Source organism: Oncorhynchus nerka, linkage group LG20 (genome assembly GCF_034236695.1).
Source record: "Oncorhynchus nerka isolate Pitt River linkage group LG20, Oner_Uvic_2.0, whole genome shotgun sequence".
In the NCBI taxonomy this organism is placed as follows: Eukaryota; Metazoa; Chordata; class Actinopteri; order Salmoniformes; family Salmonidae; genus Oncorhynchus; species Oncorhynchus nerka.
Genome location: NC_088415.1, coordinates 32,204,390 through 32,226,892, shown reverse-complemented (window position 1 = coordinate 32,226,892; position 22,503 = coordinate 32,204,390). Strand labels below are relative to the sequence as shown.

At 42.7% G+C, this 22,503-nt stretch overlaps 1 protein-coding gene across 3 annotated transcripts in view; it reads left to right on the top strand.

Moving 5' to 3' along the window:
* Window positions 1–21,013, top strand: part of LOC115102287 (vitamin D3 receptor A-like) — an 86,810-nt gene extending 65,797 nt beyond the window's left edge. For all 3 annotated transcript variants that reach the window (XM_029622077.2, XM_029622079.2, XM_029622080.2), the window contains 6 exons: window positions 996–1,180; window positions 1,408–1,507; window positions 6,487–6,670; window positions 10,017–10,171; window positions 12,954–13,070; window positions 13,893–21,013. In XM_029622077.2, coding sequence (XP_029477937.1) covers window positions 996–1,180; window positions 1,408–1,507; window positions 6,487–6,670; window positions 10,017–10,171; window positions 12,954–13,070; window positions 13,893–14,146 — 995 coding nt within the window. In that variant the 3' untranslated portion in view covers window positions 14,147–21,013. The remainder of the gene's footprint in view (window positions 1–995; window positions 1,181–1,407; window positions 1,508–6,486; window positions 6,671–10,016; window positions 10,172–12,953; window positions 13,071–13,892) is intronic.
* Window positions 21,014–22,503: the final 1,490 nt, after the last annotated feature.

Genomic DNA, 22,503 nt, shown 5'->3' with positions numbered 1-22,503 from the left:
CTGCAGTCTCTTCACAAGGCAATTAATAATATTATCACCCATCAGACTATAGTCAATTTCATCTGGTATTTTAGGCTACATCTATTATAGGGCTATGTGTGAAATGAGTTTTGATATAGTTTAGGTGTAGACAACTTGTGAAGGAAAAACTAACAACAGTGTGTTGAATAGGCTTATTTAGGAAAACGCAAGGACTGGTGTTTAAAATGTTAAATTCAGGACCTCAATGATGCTCTCTGACTTTAGTTACTGTAGTTATCTATCATTAATGTCTCTTCGTTCATCTTTCAAATACCCATGTGAGGTCGTATGCTCCTGAAAACCAATGAGTAGATGGGAGAAGCGGGACTTGCAGCGCGTTTTGTGTCTCACCTAGATCCAAGTTCTGTTTTCGTGCTTGGCTACGCAGATGCTCGGTCACACGCGTGACTGGTGTGGGTGAAATGATTGGATAACATGCGTATGTACATTTTTATTTTGTAATGCTCGCAAATGCAATGTGTCTGGTGAGGTTTGCATGTTAAGCCTCTGTCTGGTACATTTGATATGATTATTTGTTTCATCCGTTGAGACTAAAATTAACTTCTAGTTTAGTTTCCATGTATTTACTTATGTGTAGTTGATAGCCTCTGTCTGGTACATTTCTACATTTCTACATTGCTTTGTGTATCATCTTGTAGTGGGTTACCACAGTATGGAAAATTGGCGTTGTTTGTTTGAGAAACAGAACAGCTCAAATGACACTTGTTGGTGCTAATGGTGGTTCTCCTTGGAAGAACATGAGCCTATACGTTTTCTACGGAGTCTTGTTTCAACCCTCTCATAGCTTTCTTCACACAAACAGCAGCTATCAGCTAGTGATAGAAGCTCACTTAATCGACCACGGTTGTCAGGGGATCTGAGAGAGGCTCCTGTGAAAGGTAATCAGGCTAGCTGTGTTACCGGTTTCCCACCACTCTTCTCACCTGTCTCCCCTTCGCCTCCCTCTCCCCCAGTCATCCTGACAGATGAGGAGGTGCAGAGGAAGAAGGATCTGATCCAGAAGAGGAAGGAGGAGGAGGCGGCGCGGGAGGCCCTGAGACCAAGGCTGAATGACGAGCAGAGCCAGGTCATCGCATCATTGGTGGAGGCACACCACAAGACCTACGATAACTCCTACTCCGACTTCACACGCTTCAGGGTCTGTACTGATCTAAATATGCTTAGCCACTCACGTTTTAACTTTTTTTCGCTATATATATTTTATTGCGATATGAAATCACAGCTATTGCATGACATGCATTTTAATGTTTTAACATTTTCACTTCAAGTGATTCTGCGTCTGTTGTTTTGTCAATCACTCCCATGTGCACTTTACAAGATAAAACAAGAATATTTTTTGTCTATGTTAAATGTGTGTGTTTGCAGCCCCCGGTGCGAGACGGGCCAGTAACACGCAGTGCCAGTCGTGCAGCCTCCCTTCACTCGCTGTCAGATGCCTCCTCAGACTCCTTCAACCACTCACCAGGTGAGGGACACATGCTCACGCGAAGGCACACAGTATACATGCACCACAATCACATGTTCCATTAACATGATGAGGAGGACTACCCTTGTCGTCATTGACAAGTCTCTCCAAATGTCCTGAGTCAATAATTATTCAACCCCTTTGTTGAGACGAGCCTAAATAAGTTCAGGAGTAAAAATGTGCTTAACAAGTCCCATAATAAGTTCCATGGACTCTGTGTGCAATAATAGTGTTTTAAAACGACCTATTCTCTGTACCCCACACATACAATTATTTGTAAGGTCCCTCAGTCGAGAAATGAATGTCAAACCCAGATTCAACCACTGCCCGAGAGGGTAACTAAGTACCCCATAAAACATCTCCAGAGCGGGGCTCTCCTGTTGTAACTCTCTCCTCCAACAGCCACTGAATCCTCCTCCTCTCCCCTCCATTCCTCCCTTCATTTTTTTGTACACTGCTCAAAAAAATAAAGGGAACCCTTCAACAACACAATGTAACTCCAAGTCAATCACACTTCTGTGAAATCAAACTGTCCACTTAGGAAGCAACACTGACAATAAATTCCACATGCTGTTGTGCAAATGGAATAGACAACAGGTGGAAATTGTAGGCAATTAGCAAGACACCCCCAATAAAGGAGTGGTTCTGAGCGGTGGTGACCACAGACCACTTCTCAGTTCCTATGCTTCCTGGCTGATGTTTTGGTCACTTTTGAATGCTGGCGGTGCTTTCACTCTTGTAGTAGCATGAGACGAAGTCTTACAACCCACACAAGTGGCTCAGGTAGTGCAGCTCATCCAGGATGGGACATCAATGCGAGCTGTGGCAAGAAGGTTTGCTGTGTGTGTCAGCGTAGTGTCCAGAGCATGGAGGCGCTACCAGGAGACAGGCCAGTACATCAGGAGACGTGGAGGAGGCCGTAGGAGGGCAACAACCCAGCAGCAGGACCACTACCTCTGCCTTTGTGCAAGGAGGAGCAGGAGGAGCACTGCCAGAGCCCTGCAAAATGACCTCCAGCAGGCCACAAATGTGCATGTGTCTGCTTAAACGGTCAGAAACAGACTCCATGAGGGTGGTATGAGGGCCCGACGTCCACAGGTGGGGGTTGTGCTTACAGCCCAACACCGTGCAAGACGTTTGGCATTTGCCAGAGAACACCAAGATTGGCAAATTTGCCACTGGCGCCCTGTGCTCTTCACAGATGAAAGCAGGTTCACACTGAGCACGTAACAGACGTGACAGAGTCTGGAGACGCAGTGGAGAACGTTCTGCTGCCTACAACATCCTCCAGCATGACCGGTTTGGCGGTGGGTCAGTCATGGTGTGGGGTGGCATTTCTTTGGGGGGCCGCACAGCCCTCCATGTGCTCGCCAGAGGTAGCCTGACTGCCATTAGGTACCGAGATGAGATCCTCAGACCCCTTGTGAGACCATATGCTGGTGCGATTTGGCCCTGGGTTCCTTCTAATGCAAGACAACGCTAGACCTCACGTGGCTGGAGTGTGTCAGCAGTTCCTGCAAGAGGAAGGCATTGATGCTATGGACTGGCCCGCCCGTTCCCCAGACCTGAATCCAATTGAGCACATCTGGGTGGCTCATCAGGAGCATGCCCAGGCGTTGTAGGGAGGTCATATAGGCACGTGGAGGCCACACACACTACTGAGCCTCATTTAGACTTGTTTTAAGGACATTACATCAAAGTTGGATCAGCCTGTAGTGTGGTTTTCCACTTTAATTTTGAGTGTGACTCCAAATCCAGACCTCCGTGGGTTGATAAATTTGATTTTCATTGATACTTTTTGTGATTTTGTTGTCAGCACATTCAACTATGTAAAGAAAAAAGTATTTAACAAGAATATTTCATTCATTCAGATCTAGGGTGTTATTTTAGTGTTCCCTTTATTTTTTTGAGCAGTCTACTTTTCATAACATTTGGTCAAATTTATATAAAAAAAAAAAAATCCAGCTGTAACACGACAGAATTGGTGTCAGTCTAGGGGTATGATTACTGTTACTGCAGGCCTATTTCAATCATATTGAAATACATTTAATGTTCAATAAATGGAGTTCTGTTTTGCTACTGTCTGAATACATTTCATAATGTGCGGTAAGCATTAGAATTTTATTGGATAAGCATTAGAATTTTATTGGATAAGCATTAGAGTAAGCTACCTCAATATTTGCAGCCGTAGGTGGTAATATCTCTCTGGGAGCTGATCTATTGTAGTTAATGTGAATAATACAAATGTTAGTTTCCTAGGAACGCGAAGCTATGTCGCGTTGCTATGTCCTTCCCAACGATAAAAACATTCCCAAACCAGAAACCGTGGATTGATGGCAGCATTCGCGTGAAACTGAAAGCGCGAACCACTGCTTTTAATCAGGGCAAGGTGTCTGGTAATATGTCCGAATATAAACAATGCAGCTATTCCCTCCGCAAGGCTATTAAACAAGCTAAGCGTCAGTACAGAGACAAAGTGGAATCTCAATTCAATGGCTCAGACACAAGAGGCATGTGGCAGGGTCTACAGTCAATCACGGACTACAAGAAGAAACCCAGCCCAGTCACGGACCAGGATGTCTTGCTCCCAGGCAGACTAAATCACTTTTTTGCCCGCTTTGAGGACAATACAGTGCCACTGACACGGCCTGCAACGAAAACATGCGGTCTCTCCTTCACTGCAGCCGAGGTGAGTAAGACATTTAAACGTGTTAACCCTCGCAAGGCTGCAGGCCCAGACGGCATCCCCAGCCGCGCCCTCAGAGCATGCGCAGACCAGCTGGCCGGTGTGTTTACGGACATATTCAATCAATCCCTATACCAGTCTGCTGTTCCCACATGCTTCAAGAGGGCCACCATTGTTCCTGTTCCCAAGAAAGCTAAGGTAACTGAGCTAAACGACTACCGCCCGTAGCACTCACTTCCGTCATCATGAAGTGCTTTGAGAGACTAGTCAAGGACCATATCACCTCCACCCTACCTGACACCCTAGACCCACTCCAATTTGCTTACCGCCCAAATAGGTCCACAGACGATGCAATCTCAACCACACTGCACACTGCCCTAACCCACCTGGACAAGAGGAATACCTATGTGAGAATGCTGTTCATCGACTACAGCTCGGCATTCAATACCATAGTACCCTCCAAGCTCGTCATCAAGCTCGAGACCCTGGGTCTCGACCCCCCTGTGCAACTGGGTACTGGACTTCCTGACGGGCCGCCCACAGGTGGTGAGGGTAGGCAACAACATCTCCTCCCCGCTGATCCTCAACACGGGGGCCCCACAAGGGTGCGTTCTGAGCCCTCTCCTGTACTCCCTGTTCACCCACGACTGCGTGGCCATGCACGCCTCCAACTCAATCATCAAGTTTGCGGACGACACAACAGTGGTAGACTTGATTGCCAACAACGACGAGACGGCCTACAGGGAGGAGGTGAGGGCCCTCGGAGTGTGGTGTCAGGAAAATAACCTCACACTCAACGTCAACAAAACTAAGGAGATGATTGTGGACTTCAGGAAACAGCAGAGGGAACACCCCCCTATCCACATCGATGGATCAGTAGTGGAGAGGGTAGCAAGTTTTAAGTTCCTCGGCATACACATCACAGACAAACTGAATTGGTCCACTCACACTGACAGCGTCGTGAAGAAGGCGCAGCAGCGCCTCTTCAACCTCAGGAGGCTGAAGAAATTCGGCTTGTCACCAAAAGCACTCACAAACTTCTACAGATGCACAATCGAGAGCATCCTGGCGGGCTGTATCACCGCCTGGTACGGCAACTGCTCCGCCCTCAACCGTAAGGCTCTCCAGAGGGTAGTGAGGTCTGCACAACGCATCACCGGGGGCAAACTACCTGCCCTCCAGGACACCTACACCACCCGATGTTACAGGAAGGCCATAAAGATCATCAAGGACATCAACCACCCGAACCACTGCCTGTTCACCCCGCTATCATCCAGAAGGCGAGGTCAGTACAGGTGCATCAAAGCTGGGACCGAGAGACTGAAAAACAGCTTCTATCTCAAGGCCATCAGACTGTTAAACAGCCACCACTAACATTGAGTGGCTGCTGCCAACACACTGTCATTGACACTGACCCAACTCCAGCCACTTTAATAATGGGAATTGATGGGAAATGATGTAAATATATCACTAGCCACTTTAAACAATGCTACCTTATATAATGTTACTTACCCTACATTATTCATCTCATATGCATATGTATATACTGTACTCTAGATCATCGACTGCATTCTTATGTCACTAGCCACTTTAACTATGCCACTTTGTTTACTTTGTCTACATACTCATCTCATATGTATATACTGTACTCGATACCATCTACTGTATGCTGCTCTGTACCATCACTCATTCATATATCCTTATGTACATATTCCTTATCCCCTTACACTGTGTATAAGACAGTAGTTTTGGAATTGTTAGTTAGATTACTTGTTGGTTATCACTGCATTGTCGGAACTAGAAGCACAAGCATTTCACTACACTCGCATTAACATCTGCTAACCATGTGTATGTGACAAATAAAATTTGATTTGATTTACAAATGTTAAGATGAGATTTGAATTGAGAAAGATGATTTGAGAGAAGCACTGCCTTTCTTTCGATCCAATCAGTATCGACACATGCTCCAATAACGCACTTTTAGTGTCCTCTTTGTGTGGTGTTTTGGAAAATGCATGTTATATCTTCGGCTGTTGTAGGAAAGCTGCGTCGTTAAAGCACTCATAAGCCTAAGTTACATCACTTTCGGGAAACTGGGCCCTGGAAGAGTTGAATGGCCTTTTGTACCATTTCATTGTCACCCTTTTGCTTCCTTTAGCAACCGTTAATTGCCATTGACATCTCCCTCGTTCACATTCCCCATGAACTCTAACATTTACCCTTTCTCTTTATTATTGAACACCTCTCTTTCTACCATCTCCATTAAACACCTTTATTCTCTCTCCCTGTGTAGAGTCGGTGGACACCAAGCTGATGAAATTCAGCAGTCTGTTGATGATGTACCAGGAAAGTGCAGGCAGCCCGGACTCCAGTGAGGACGATGGCTCCAAGCTCTCCATGTTACCCCACCTGGCTGACCTGGTCAGTTACAGCATCCAGAAGGTCATTGGCTTCGCTAAGATGATCCCTGGCTTCAGGTGGGTGACTTTGCATATCATGTGCCTTCTGGTCTGGGGTCAGTTTTACATTTTGCCCACTAATGGTTAAAGTTATGATTGTACGTAGTAGAAAATTCACCCCGGAGCCCTACAATAGTACATTAAAGGGATTGTGTAGGTCCTACACAAATGGTTGCTCCACCATCTTCTGTATCTTTAATTAGGCAATTACACAACAACATGTTGATCTTTTAGGCTCCTTCTGTCCATTAAGCCTTTAGTAGTTATTTCTGTGGGTGGACGACTTCATTAATTGCATAGCTACAAGCTTTGGTACAGTGTGTTATTGTGTGTGTGTGTGTGTGTGTGGCATTTTATAAACACTTAGGTCCTCCGGCGAGTACTGCTCAGTGCTCTTCCTGGAATACGCTGGAACAGAGTGATTGCATCACATGACGTGTTCAAATAAGGCTCCTGATCCATCCCCAGATGTATGCAGTCAGTGAACATGTTGTACAGAACATGCTGTGAATACATATTCACAACAAGTTGTTTCATGTATAACATGTGGTTCTGACAAAGCCGTACTGATGTCCTCGGCATGGGGAAGGGTGTGCCAGACAAATTTAACATTCATAGACTCACTAGAGAGTTGATTTAGTGCGGGTATGAGTTCTCAAAATGATTAAATGCGGAAAGGCCAAAGTCAAATATGCATAGGGAAATGGTAAACTCTCATACTGTGGAAAATTGTACATTTTACTGACCTGCGTTTAAGTCATTCCTGCACCCTCTCCCCAATAGTTGATCTCCATGAACTATCAAAGCCTATGCGCTGTGCTTACAGTACTTATTTGAACTTCGGTCTCAGAAAGCATTCAGGCAAATGGCTGAAACCTGTATTTGTGAGGAAGGGTTAGCTCACAGGTGTAAACGGATCTCTCTCACCAGCCATATCAGTCGGTGTTGCATGTATTCAGGATTCCCATTCAGTTACAGGATCTGTTTAGAATGACCTGGCTGTCTGTGTTCGCCTGGCATCCTGTGTTAGTGTGGCTCATGACGTCAGTCGTTGGCAGGGAGACTGCCTGTTCCCCAGCAGTCAGAGGTGCTGTACGGGCACAGCGGATCAAGATTCCCTGTAATTAGGTGTGCGTGCTGAAAGCAAAACAACTTAATGAATCAAACATACTTTATCTTATTATTTACCTTCCGCTGGCACCTGTAGCACCAAAACAACTGTAAAAGCTACCCGTCTTCAGTTTACTAGGGGAAAGTTTTGTTACTACTTATACTTTTCGCACAACAACATTTGCATATATCCCAATGCAAATGTTGTGGCTATAGGTTTGAATGGGAAAAACTCTGCTCGCTTCTAGTGACTAGTCTTCAATCATTTAAGCTAGACACGCCATTCAAACGTTCAAATGTGTGAAACGTTCTGGAATAATGTGCTTGTATACAGATTTTTGTAACCATTTGTTTGACATATACAGACTGACTCAATTTAGTTTGTGAAAAGATTGACACTTTTTAAAAAACTATAACCATTTAAAATTTGCATACGCCCCATATACTTTAAAGGCAAAATGTGGATTTGGCTCTGATCTCGGTCCTCTTTAAAGTGAACTCTGGGAGAGGAGGGGGGGGGGGGGGGGTGGAGAAAAAAAAACCTCACTACTTTGCATTCACATTGCTGTGTTTAGAAAGGGACCAATGTCTTTAAAAAATTCTGTCAATGCACTGGGTCTTTACAAAGTACAGGACAAGCTATTCCATCAGAACATGTTATCGGACAGATACATATACCTACTTGCATTTTGGAAGCTAATAGATTGCATTATTTCAAAAGTTAAGACATAATAGTTGTAATTGGAAGATATTATTATAATGTAAATATTATTCTTAACAGAATACATAGCAGAAGAATAACTGCAGATTAAATAATGCTGTAATTGAAAAATGTCAACTCAATGTAGTCTACTACCACTAAGTGCTAGAATAGATTTTGTAAAAACAAACATGGTTTATGATGCTAGTAGTATTCACTCAAGCTTACTAAAATAGCCCGCTATAATATCTCCACATCTATAAACCACCCCAAAATAGCTCACTATAACCAGAGAAGAGGAGGCAAAGTGACAATCTGTCTATGTGAAAATACAAGGTTAACCAGTGGAACTGAGGATTTCTTTTGTATGGAGGTTAATGGGCAACATAAAATTGAATTGCTAATTTGCTACGCAAGGTTTATTTGATTGAATAGAATTTTAGGTTTTTGTGACTGTGCGCACGTAGCATTACGGCAACTTTGAGACAAACTACTTTATATCGGAGTTGTGCATGTTGTTCACGCATGTATCTGCCCTCTCATTGGCTAGAATGTTCCCGACTAATCCTACCATCTCCCACCTGCCTTCCGCCTTTGCAGACGTATTCCCATAGTTAGAGCAGTCAGTCCAGTATCCTGTTAGTATTGGCAAAGATTATCTATATACTAACCAGTTGGCCTATGCAAACCATAGTACTGCTGCAGTCACAACCACTTTAGTGTGACCATTTTAGGTGAATATGTGCCTAAATATTTTGGTGTTCGACCTGATATTTAAATTTTGGAGCACCAGTGTACCGAGAAAAAGGAAGGATTCTAGCTTTATTACCTCAAATATTTTCATTGTGCGCCTAAATTTCTTGGTGTGTGCCTCCATTTTGTCAATTCCACTATTCTTTCACAACCATATACTTCAAGACTAGCAAGTACACACATTTACCTCAGGTAATGTCATTTTCTAGTTTGGTGTTAACCTTGGTACGGGTGTGTGAATATGGATGGGGAGAGATGTGGGTGGAGGGGAAGAACAGCATGCCCCTGTGTGCTCATGCTCAAAAGAAAACAGTGGAATGCCGTCGTCCTGGTAACCATATAATCCATTGTACATCTTGTCCTTCCTGTTTCTCTCCTCCCCTAGAACATTCTAGAGAACAGTGCTGATTCACTCATCCTGTCAGAAGACATGTCTGTGGGTACAAAAAATGAGTATGAGATGGAAATAGTTTTTTTTGTTTTCAGACAATCCTGCAATTCCAGTTTCAAGGATAAGAACTACTTTGTTTTGTTAGGAAGTAAAATACAGGCATTATCCAATGGGCTCCAAGATTCCAGCCTGGGTATGGTGTTATGCTGATTCCCCCATCTTTTGCTACCAATGGAACCCAATCTTTAAATCTGGACTGAATCGCACAATGGGAGAAACGGGTTCCTATTGCCTCATTCTTCAGCTGGTATAATAGAATCCGACAAGAGGCCCTATGTGTGATGTGGTGATGGGTAAGGGCACCCTGTCACAATGCATGTTTGGCTCAGTACATGTTATTGTGTTTCCAGAGGGCTGATTGCTGAGGACCAGATCGCCCTGCTCAAGTCAAGTGCCATCGAGATCATTATGCTACGCTCCAACCAGTCTTTCGACATGGAGGATATGTCCTGGAGCTGTGGTGGTAGCCCTGACTTCAAGTACTGCATCACCGACGTCACCAAGGGTGAGACAGAGGCACACACACATATGTATATGTAGAGTGCTGTGAAAAAGTATTTGTCCCCTTCCTGATTTCTTATTTTTTTGCACATTTGTCACACTTAAATGTTTCAGATCAAACACATTTTAATATTACACAAAGATAACCCAAGTAAACACAAAATGCAGTTTTAAGTGATGATTTTATTTATTAATGGAAAAAAGCTATCCGAACCTTCATGGCCCTATGTGAAAAAGTAATTGCGCCCTAAACCTAATAACTGGTTGTGCCACCCTCAGCAACAACAACTGCAGCAACATCAAGCGTTTGCGATAACTGCTAATTAGTCTTTCACATCGCTGTGGAGGAATTTTGTCCCATTCTTCTTTGCAGAATTGTTTTAATTCTGCCACATCGGAGGGTTTTCGAGCATGGACCACATTTTTAAGGTCACGCCACAGCATCTCAATCGATTTCAAGTCCGGACTTTGACCTGGCCACTCCAAAACCCTCATTTAATTATTTTTTTTTAAGCCATTGTGGTGGACTTGCTGGTGTGTTTTGGCTCATTGTCCTGCTGCAGAACCCAAGTGCGCTTCAGCTTGAGGTCATGAACGGATGGCCGGACATTCTCCTTCAAGATTTTTTGGTAGAGAGCAGAATTCATGGTTCCATCAATCACAGCAAGTCGTCCAGGTCCTGAAGCAGCAAAGCAGCCCCAGACCATCACACTACCACCACCATGCTGACCCCAGACCATCATACTACCATCACCATATTTGACTGTTGGTATGATGTTCTTTTTCTGAAATGCTGTTACTTTTACAGCAGATGTAACGGGACGCACACCTTCCAAAAAGTTCAACTTTTGTCTCGTGAGTCCACAGAATATTTTCCAAAAGTCTTGGGGCTCATCAAGATGTTTTTTTGCCAAAAGTGAGACAAGCCTTTATGTTATTTTTGGTCAGTAGTGGTTTTCGCCTTGGAACTCTGCCATGGATGCCATTTTTGCCCAGTCTCTTTCTTATAGTTGAGTCATGAACACTGACCTTAACTGAGGCCTGCAGTTCTTTAGATGTTGTTGTGGGTTCTTTTGTGACCTCTTGGATGAGTCGTCGCTGCGCTCTTTGGGGTAAGTTTGGTAGGCCGGCCACTCCTGGGAAGGTTCACCACTGTTCTAAATGTTCTCCGTTTGTGGATAATGTCTCTCACCGTGGTTCGCTGGAGTCCCAAAGCTTTAGAAATTACTTTTTAACCCTTTCCAGACTGATAGATGTCAATTACTTTGTTTCTTTCTGTTCCTGAATTTCTTTGGATCGCGGCATGATGTCTTGCTTTTTGATGTCTTGCTTTTTGAGATCTTTTGGCCTACTTCACTTTGTCACACAGGTTCTATTTAAGTGATTGATTCAACATGTCTGACAGTAATCAGGCCTGGGTGTGGCTAGTGAAATGTGATTAACCACAGTAAATTCATGATTTAATAAGGGGGGACTGTGATTTTCTGGATTTTTTTCTCATTTTGTCTGTCATAGTTGAAGAGTACCTATGATGAAAATTACAGGCCTCATATTTTTAAGTGGGAGAATTTGCACAATTGGTGGCTGACTAAATACTGTATGTGTGTGTACACTCTTCACACTACATAAAGTGCATTCAGAAAGTATTCATAATCCTTATTCCACTTTTTGTTAGTCAGAATTCAAATTTGATTAAACAGATGTTGTTTCTCACACATCTACACACAATGCCCAATAATGACAAAGTGAAAACATGTTTTTAGACATTTGCACATTTATTTGAAATAAAATACAGATATCTCTTTTTTAAAAGTATCCTTTATTTAACTAGGCAAGTCCGTTAAGAACAAATTCTTATTTACAATGATGGCCTACCAAAAGGCCTCCTGTGGGGACGGGGGCTGGGATTATAAAATAAATACAATATTAATATAGGACAAGACACGCATCACAACAAGCGAGACAACACAACACTACATAAAGAGAGCCCTAAGACAACAACACAGCATGGTAGCAACATAACAACAACATGGTAGAAACAGAAAATGGTAGCAACATAAAACATGGTACAAAGATTATTGGGCACAGACAACAGCACAAAGGGCAAGAAGGTAGAGACAACAATACATCACACAGTACCAGTCAAGTTTGGACACCTACTTATTCAAGGGTTTTTCATTATTGTAGAAAACAAATCAAAATATATTTGAGATTCTTCAAAGTAGCCACACTTTGCCTTGATGACAGCTCTGCACACGCATACAGCCAAAACAGCTCTGGAATGGCTTCAAAACAGGAATATGAAAGTCCTTGAGTGGCCCAGCCAAAGCCCAGACTTGAATCCCATTTGAAAATCTATGGAATGACTTGGAGATGGCTGTTCACCGCCGCTCCCCATTTAACTTACCGGAGCTTGAGAAAATCTGCAAGGAAGAATAGGAAAAAAATCCCAAAGCTGATGAATACATACCCAAGGCGACTCAAAGCGGTAATAGCTGCCCAAGATGCTCTTACAAATTATTGACACACGGTATGAGTAGGTCTACTTATCTAAATTTGATTCCTGCGTTCATTTTTCTGAAAACACGTTTTCACTTTGTCATTGTGGTTTTGTGTGTAGATGGTTGAAAAAATGAATATGTTTAATTGTTTTTGAATTCAGGCTGTAACACAACAAAATGTGGAATAAGTCAAGAGGTATGAATAGTTTCTGAAGGCACTGTAGTTCAATCACTATGTCAAACCACATCAACACACACTCACCCCCTGTCTGCCGCTCCCTGTAGCGGGTCACACTCTGGACCTGTTGGAGCCGCTAGTGAAGTTCCAGGTGGGCCTGAAGAAACTCCAGCTCCATGAGGAGGAACACGTGCTGCTCATGGCCATCTGCCTGCTGTCTCCAGGTATCTACCTGACTGCTGCCATCTGTGCTTGTTTGTGCTTGGTTATACTGAGTGTACAAAACATTAGTTTTCACCTGGTCAGCAGGTGTTCCTAGGATCCCTTATTGATGTCACTTGTTAAAGCCACTTCAGTCAGTGTAGACGAAGAGGAGGAGACGGGTTAAAGAAGGATTTTTGAGACATGATTGTGTATGTGTGGCTTTGAAAGGGGTATTTTTTATTTATTTTTATTTAACCTTTATGTAACTAGGCAAGAACTAATGATTATTTACAATGACGACCTACTCCGGGCAAACCCAGACGATGCTGGGCCAATTGTGCGCCACCCTATGGGACTTCCAATAACGGCTGGTTGTGACACTGCCTGGAATCGAACCAGGGTCTGTGGTGATGCCACTAGCACTGAGATGCAGTGCCTTAAACCACCGTGGCACTCGGGAGCCCCAATGGTAGTAGGTGTCAGGTGCACCGGTTTGAGTGTGTCAAGAACTGCAATGCTGCTGGGTTTTTCACATTCCACAGTGTCTCGTGTGTATCAAGAATAGTCCACCACCCAAAGGACATCCAGCCAACTTGACACAACTGTTGGAAGCATTGCAGTCATCCAACATGGGCCAGCATCCCTGTGGAACGCTTTCGTCACCTTGTAGAGTCCATGGCCCGATAAATTGAGGCTGTCCTGAGTGCAAAAGGGTGTGCAACTCAATTTTAGGAAGGTGTTCCTAATGTTTTGTACACTGTATGTTTGTATGGTGTGTTTGTGTGCATTCCCATCTCTTCTTAACTCCTTTTGACAGCCTCTCCCTCCTCCCCTCAATGTAGATCGTCCAGGGGTGCAGGACCACGCTAAGATAGAGGATATCCAAGACAGTCTGTCGGAGGTGCTCCAGGCTTACATCAGGGTGAACCACCCGGGAGGACGGCTGCTCTACGCCAGAATGATCCAGAAGCTGGCCGACCTGCGCAGCCTCAACGAGGAGCACTCCAAACAGTACCGCTCGCTGTCCTTCCAGCCCGAGCACAGCATGCAGCTCACCCCGCTGGTGCTGGAGGTATTTGGGAGAGAGGTGTCCTAGCAGCCACGCCGACCCCCACCACATCTCTGGTTGGAAGATATGGACAGACGATCCCTCCCGTGAGGACCCCCGGGAGTTAATTTGTTGAGTTTCTGGATAGAGGGCTCAGCGATGGGGGTGATGAAAAGGTCTCTGAGGGGGAATAGCGGAATGGACCGGAAAGTCACACTGTCACAGAAAAGGTTTTGGGGGGTTAATCAGGGTATTATGGGTAAATAGAGGAGGAAGGGGCTTCGATAAGGTTGTAATTTCCCGTTCATAAGAAAAAGGGAATTTCAAACAGAATGTATTTATAACTAAACTATAAATATACAGTACCAGTCAAAAGTTTGGATACACCTATTCATTCAAGGGTTTTTCTTTATTTTTACTATTTTCTACATTGTAAAACAATAGTGAATACATCAAAACCATGAAATAACACATATGGAATCATGTGCTAACCAAAATAATGTTAAATAAATAAAACATCTATTTTATTCTTTAGATTCTTCCAAGTATTCGGGTGACCCTTTGCCTTGATGACAGCTTTGCACACTCTTGGCATTCTCTCAACCAGCGTCACCTGGAATGCTTTTCCAGCAGTCTTGAAAGAGTTCCCACATATGCTGAGCTGGGCTGCTTTTCCTTCACTCTGCGGTTCAACTCATCCCTAACCATCTCAATTGGTTTGAGGTCGGGTGATTGGGGAGGCCAGGTCATCTGATCCAGCATTCATTATTCTCCTTGGTCAAATAGTCCTTACACAGCCTGGAGGTGTTGGGTCATTGTCCTGTTGAAAAACAAATGATAGTGCTATTAAGTGCAAACCAGATGGGATGGCGTATCGCTGCAGAATGCTGTGGTAGCCATGCTGGTTAAGTGTGTCTTGAATTCTAAATAAATTATGACAGTGTCACCAGCAAAAGACCCCCACTCTATCACACCTCCTCCTCCATGCTTCATGGTGGGAACTACACATGCAGAGATCATCCGTTCACCTACTCTGCATCTCACAAAGACACGGTGGGTTGGAACCAAACATCTCAAATGTGGACTCATCAGATCAAAGGACAGATTTCCGTTGTTGTCCATTGCTCATGTTTCTTGGCCCAAGCAAATCTCTTCTTCTTTTAGGTGTCCTTTAGTAGTGGTTTCTTTGCAGCAATTCGACCATGAAGGCCTGATTCACACAGTCTCCTCTGAACAGTTGATGTTGAGATGTGTCTTACTTGAACTCTGTGAAGCATTTATTTGGGATGCAAATTTAAGGTACAGTTAACTCTTATGAACTTATCCTCTGCAGCAGAAGGAAACTCTGTCTTCCTTTCTTGTGGCGGTTCTCATGAGAGACAGTTTCATCATAGCGCTTGATGGTTTTTGCGACTGCGCTTGAAGAAACTTTAAAAGTTTTTAATGTTTTGGATTGACTGACCTTCATGTCTTAAAGTAATGATGGACTATTGTTTCTCTTTGTTATTTGAGCTTTTCTTGCCATAATATGGACTTAGCCCTATTTGGTAAAAGACCATCTTCTATACCACCCCTACCTTGTCACAACACAGCTGATTGGCTCAAACGCATTAAGGAAGGAAGGAAAGGAAGGAAAGGAATTTCACAAATGTACTTTTAACAAGGCACACCTGTTAATTGAAATGCATTTCAGGTGACTACCTCATGAAACTGGTTGAGAGAGAGAATGGCCACTTTGAAGAATCTCAAATACAATTGTTTTATTTTTTTGATACACTTTTTTGGTTACTACATGATTCCATATGTGTTATTTCATGGTTTTGATGCCTTCACTATTATTCAACAATGTAGAAAATAGTAAAACAAAAACATTTGAATGAGTAGGTGTGTTCAAACCTTTGACTGGTACTGCGTATACATACATGCTAATATCTATATTTAAGGTTGTTTCTACTAAAACAAATGGATGAGTAGTCCTCTGTATATATGTAGGCCCCAATTTGTGTGCATATGAATGTGTGTATGTATTGACGTAGGGTGTTTCAATTGCACGCACACACAAATACACCCCGAGTAGAGTGCAAGGGGCCTATTTTATCTTTGTTTCTGTATGAGAATAGTGAATGACCACAAAAGGGTGTTGAGTACTGGCTTTGACGAAGTGTTTAGTAGTGGGACTGACATCTGTTTAAGGCTCCATTAATGTATTGTGGAAAGTGTCGGCCACACACAGGATATATGTGGATCATTTGGTAACAATTTGGTTCTGTTGCCCCCTTTCAAACTTCAAAATATACACATTTAGCATTTAAAAGCTCTTTCCTTCATAAGAGTAAAGAGAAACATGTTTTATTATTATTGGTTAACTAGCTAAACTAACCTGGTAAGGTGACAAACTGCCCTGCCTCAGGGAGAAGTTAGCCTGATATTGTTAATTGTACAATATACATTTTGAGTAGTACGTACGCAAGCTTACAATCAAGAGGGGGAGTCATCGCTGGTCAAACCTGTTTGTAATGATGTAATAACTACTAAAACCTTTTAATCAAATCTGCAGATGCTCTTCATGCCTGATCAAATTCTATTCATGGTACAATACAATTACAATGTCACCCCCACCAGTTTCTGTTTGAGAGGCATGTTATGGCCTTAGTGGGTTGAAGGTTAAGCACATCACGAGTGCGTTTCCGCTCACGCCGTCTGCAGGTCTTGGTCCCCCTCTTGTGGTCATTGTCTGTAAATACCACTTGTTATTTCTGTACATAATAATGAAAGAAATAGGCAAATACTAAGATAATTCAATTGTTGGGAAGAATGCTCTGGTGATATATGCAAATATGAGATGTGCTATTTTTTTATGTTCCTCTATTGAGGTCTTGATGAGCTTTGACAGCTATATATATATATATATATATATATATATATACTTTTTTGGGGGTGTGCAAACTCATTGGTTTTATTCGATTTGAGATTGTGTTTCCTGACATCAGCGTTCATGCCGCTGCACCAAAATCTTTTCACATACTGAAGAGACATTCTGACTCAACCTGCTGCTCTGTAAAGCTGCTCTGTAAAGCTACCATACCGTTAGAACCAGGAAAAAGACAACACAATCTTGTTCATGCTCTTTACTACTAACACTGCCTCAAATCAAACAGACAAGGATAAAGGCCAATCAGTCACCGTCGTGGCGGACATGTCTCTCTCTCCAACACCCCCGGCCAGCCTGGCAGAACTCTTCATAGCTTTAATGCGACGGCATCCTTTCAAGACCAACTCAACAGCTGTAGTGCATCGAGCTGATGGGACTGAGTTTGTGAGTAGCGGCTTTGGATATGTCACACCGATGGAAGGTGTGACGTCTCTTACCTGGGAAGTGATTAACACTGAACTGATCCAGTGGTGAGAGTTTGGGGAGGTGGGCTCAGGTGTGAATAAAGGAGTGAATGTATAGAAGTGTATAGAAAGTAAGAATCACGGAAGTGCAGTGTACAGAGCTCCTGAGCCAAAGTCTGATATTTTCTCCCATTGCAGCAGATGTCCAGACCCCACTGTGTGTAGACCAGGTGTTGTGGAGAAAGCATACTCTTTTGTTGTTGCATTCTATCACATATACATGAATCCATTTAAAGGAATGCAGGAAAGATCGGGTCAGGGGTTCTGATGGGAGGAACTCCTCCAAGAGCTCTCTGCCTGCTGCCAAGCTGGCTCCGAAAGACTGGCCCAAAAACTGCACCCCTCTCCCAATGCAGGTCAGCAACTCCACCTCAGTAGCCTTACAAAACCCTGTTAAACATTTAACAGATACCTCAATGAAACTGAACACTTTCATAATAGAATAGAAGGGAACCAAACATGTGACACACACACCATGATGTTTCTTCAGCAACTTCTGCAGTGTTCTGTTTTTTATCAATCATAAAGTTGCCAGGTTCTTTTGAAGAAAAACTGCCTGGAGGGCTGTGTTGCAGGCCATGTATAGGGATCCATTGTCTGTTTTTCAATCGCAGCTCGATAATCATGTGTAAAAGAGGCAGGCGATATAATCAACGGTCCACAATGTAAACAAAGAGTCAGTGAATCCCCATGGTTCCCACTGCCACTGTCAAAAGTCCAGTCCTAATCAATATTTTTTTATTTTTTAGGAAAAAGCGAGGCCGAGGAATGACTCCGTAATGATATGTATGTCATGTAGTCACCATGGCTGAGTTCAGGCAGGGCTTCTGTGATCAGTACCTTTTTTAGGTTTACTATGATGTCACCTGGATTGGTTAAAATAATACATGAAGGTAATACATTTTCTTCTTTCAATGTATTGTTAAGATCAGTCGATTATTGCAGACAGGGTCCTGATGAGGCACTGATCACAGCGGCCCTGCCTATATTTTGGCCTGTATGGTTGCTGCTGCTGTTGGTGGCTTTGTTGTATTGCTCTGGTGATGTGGGAAGCAAGCTGAATCCTGAATCCTTGTTAGTTCATTGTATAGAGCCCTGTTTTAACCAAAACAAACTACCTCTCCCATTGCACATGTATTTTTGGCATGATTGTGTTTCATCTTTTCTTATTTTAATACTAATTCATTGTATTTATTCATTTTACTTCTCAAATGCTGGATGATTTATCTCAACACACCTCAAAATAAGCCTACAGATCAAGAGGAAACGGTTGTTACTCCACGTCTGTCTGTCTGTTGGGTTGGGGTTGGGGGGGGCTGAAACGGCTCATCTTTGTATTCAGTGTTCAACCCATTTATGCTAACTGGGATTGAACAGCTTGTGAACCGGGATATTTTGACATCACTTCCACGCTAGAGGCCTCGGTGTCAGTTAGCGATCTGCATAGTGTGTGTATGATGTTGTAGTGTCAAGATTGATGGATTTTATTATGAACTGCTTATCATGTTTATATCCTGTCTTGCTCAGTCACCGGCTCGGTCTGCCCTCAGCTCTGTGTTCTACTGCCCCTTTTAGCTCATGGTTCTGCAATCCAGGGATTTTTTGTATCACGTGGATGTAAAGGACACAGCCCCGTGGTAGCACAGTGCTTTACCAACTAAGCATACTGTTTTAAATGGGTTTCTGTAAAGGATTCAATGAAAACGTGTGTGTGTCAGTTTTTTTGTGGTGATGGTTGATGAGGCTGGGCAGTTATCTACCTACGTTCTTGAGAAGCGTGGAAGTTTTTCTTTATGATCGAGAGAGATGAGGAAAGATTGAGTAATCGCATGAATGTTGCGCACTGTTTTGGAATCGTTTTTCTTTTTGCTCTGATTGTCCTCTGCTACCTCTTTTTAATATGCGCTTGCTCACATGCACACGCACGCATACAGTACTACAAACGCATACAGTACTACAGTATGTGCACAGACTCAATATGCACTTCTATTTCACCAGCAGTTTTTGCCAACGATGCACTTGTTTGTCTCCTCTGCTCTGGCTTTTGTCTGAAATCTATTACTGATGATCACTATAGCAAATCACCAGTCGTTTAACATTGAATGCACATTATAGCTCAGTTACCTTGGTGTGCCTAGAAACCAGAGCCTTATTTTGGGACAATAAATATCAGGGGTTTATTAACGAAACACATTTTAAAAATTCTAATTTAAGACCATGTTCAAATGGCTTTTCACAACTCCGTTTGATTTGATTATCAATCTTTATGGGTTAGGAGAACATGCCATCAGCTCACCCCTACCGGGAAGCACATTTTAAATGCGGATCCACCGGACGCAAATATGCTTCACATCTTTAAAGCTGAGGTGACGCTTTAGTTTCAGGGGTGGGGATGTACAGAAGGCCAACATAACACGTCTATATACACTGTCTCACCTGACAGGTTTTAGTCCATTCATGTCGACTGCATTGCTCTGTGGAGAGGATTTGGTTGAGTATATTTGTGTGAAATATAACAGATGGACATTTTTTACTCTTATTATATTCAGTGCCGTGCTATGCTAATGTAGTTATTAGGTTAGTTGTTATATTCAGTGCCGTGCTATGCTAATGTAGTTGTTATTAGGTTATTATATTCAGGGCCGAGCTATGCTAATGTAGTTGTTATTAGGTTAGTTATTATATCCAGGGCCGAGCTATGCTAATGTAGTTATTAGGTTCATTATTATATTCAGTGCCGTGCTATGCTAATGTAGTTATTAGGTTAGTTATTATATTCAGTGCCGTGCTATGCTAATGTAGTTATTAGGTTAGTTATTATATCCAGGGCCGAGCTATGCTAATGTAGTTGTTATTAGGTTAGTTATTATATTCAGGGACGAGCTATGCTAATGTAGTTGTTATTAGGTTAGTTATTATATTCAGTACCGTGCTATGCTAATGTAGTTGTTATTAGGTTAGTTATTATATTAAGTGCCGTGCTATGCTAATGTAGTTATTAGGTTAGTTAATATATTCAGTGCCGTGCTATGCTAATATGTTGGTATTTAATCCCCACTGCTCTCCTTGATACATTTTCTTAGGTCAATATTATTGTATTTAGTTGATGATGAAGCATCAGTTGATCTTGTGACTGGTCCAAAAACACAACATACACTGGTGTACTTTGTTGGACATTTTTGTTGACGGACTTCTGGTAGCCAGACCATTTCTCATTTAGTAATCAATCATTGTAATTAAACTCAAAGTCCCAAGATAAGTAATTTTTTATACATGCACACCATGTCATTCTCATGACTCAATGCTTCACACGGTCTTTCAACGATCTTGGTGTTTGTTAATGATATCAATGCTCTAGTTGATAGTAAAACCATTGTCTGTTCAATCGCCGGCTGCTTTTCTGTTTCTCTTATTCTTCTGAAGTTGATCCATTGTACATTGATTTATGTGCATTGTATGTAGTGTATATAATGTTTTGAAAAATCACAAATAAACCTCTGTACATATTGATGCAAAAAATCCATGTCTTCATATATTCTCAAAAGGAAACCATACTAGATTTGCTACCCTCAAGATGGGCCTGTAAAAGTCATGAACATGGAAATGATTTGTATACATGCAAACAGCTCTTGCTCTTAGTTTATAATTTGTGTACCGTCCCAACAGATCCACAGATGACACAATTTCTCTCACTCCACACTGCCCTTTCCCACTTGGACAAAAGGAACACCTATGTGAAAATGCTGTAAATTGATGACAGCTCAGCGTTCAACACCATGGTACCCTTGAAGCTCATCACTAAACTACTGACCCTGTGACTGAACACCTCCCTCTGCAACTGGATCCTGGACTTCCTGACGGGCCGCTCCAAGGTGGTGAGGGTAGACAACACTATTTTTATTTTTTTATTTTTTTTATTTCACCTTTATTTAACCAGGTAGGCAAGTTGAGAACAACAACTACAGAGGGTAGTGCGTACAGCCCCGTACATCACTGGGGCTGAGCTCCCTGTCATCCAGGACCTCTATAACAAGCGATGTCAGAGGAAGGCCCTAAAAAATGTCAGACTCCAGCCATTCAAGTCATAGACTCATACGCTGCTGCTGCTACGGTCTTATCTATCCTGTTAGTGGCTTGCCTTGTCACTTTACCCCTACCTATATGTACATTACATGGCTACCTCATACCCATGCGCATTGACTCGGTACTGGTACTCCCTTATATATATGCCATGGTTTTTTACTGTACATTTAGTCCTTGTGTCACTATTTTTTCAATTTCATCTTATGTTTAACTTTGCGTTGTTGGAAAAGGACCCGTAAGTAAACATTTCACATTTCGTCAAATACCTGCTATCTACGAAGCATGTGACCAATACAATTTGATTTATGCCTTCGTCACATAAATAATTGCTGCAGTAGAGGGAGCTAGTCCCCTGCTCAGTCAACTTCCCTTTATTAAACTGTCCTGCTAGTCCCCTGCTCAGTCAACTTCCCTTTATTAAACTGTCCTGCTAGTCCAACTTCCCTTTATTAAACTGCTCAGTCCCCTGCTCAACTTCCCTTTATTAAACTGTCCTGCTAGTCCCTGCTCAGTCCCCTGCTCAGTCAACTTCCCTTTATTAAACTGTCCTGCTAGTCCCCTGCTCAGTCAACTTCCCTTTATTAAACTGTCCTGTCCCCTGCTCAGTCAACCCCTTTATTAAACTGTCCTGCTAGTCCCCTGCTCAGTCAACTTCCCTTTATTAAACTGTCCTGCTAGTCCCCTGCTCAGTCAACTTCCCTTTATTAAACTGTCCTGCTAGTCCCCTGCTCAGTCAACTTCCCTTTATTAAACTGTCCCGCTAGTCCCCTGCTCAGTCAACTTCCCTTTATTAAACTGTCCCGCTAGTCCCCTGCTCAGTCAACTTCCCTTTATTAAACTGTCCTGCCTCCACAGTCATGGGACTAATGTGAATCGTCCATATATGAATTGGTTATAGTGATCAGCAAGAGACTGAGTGGGGTAAA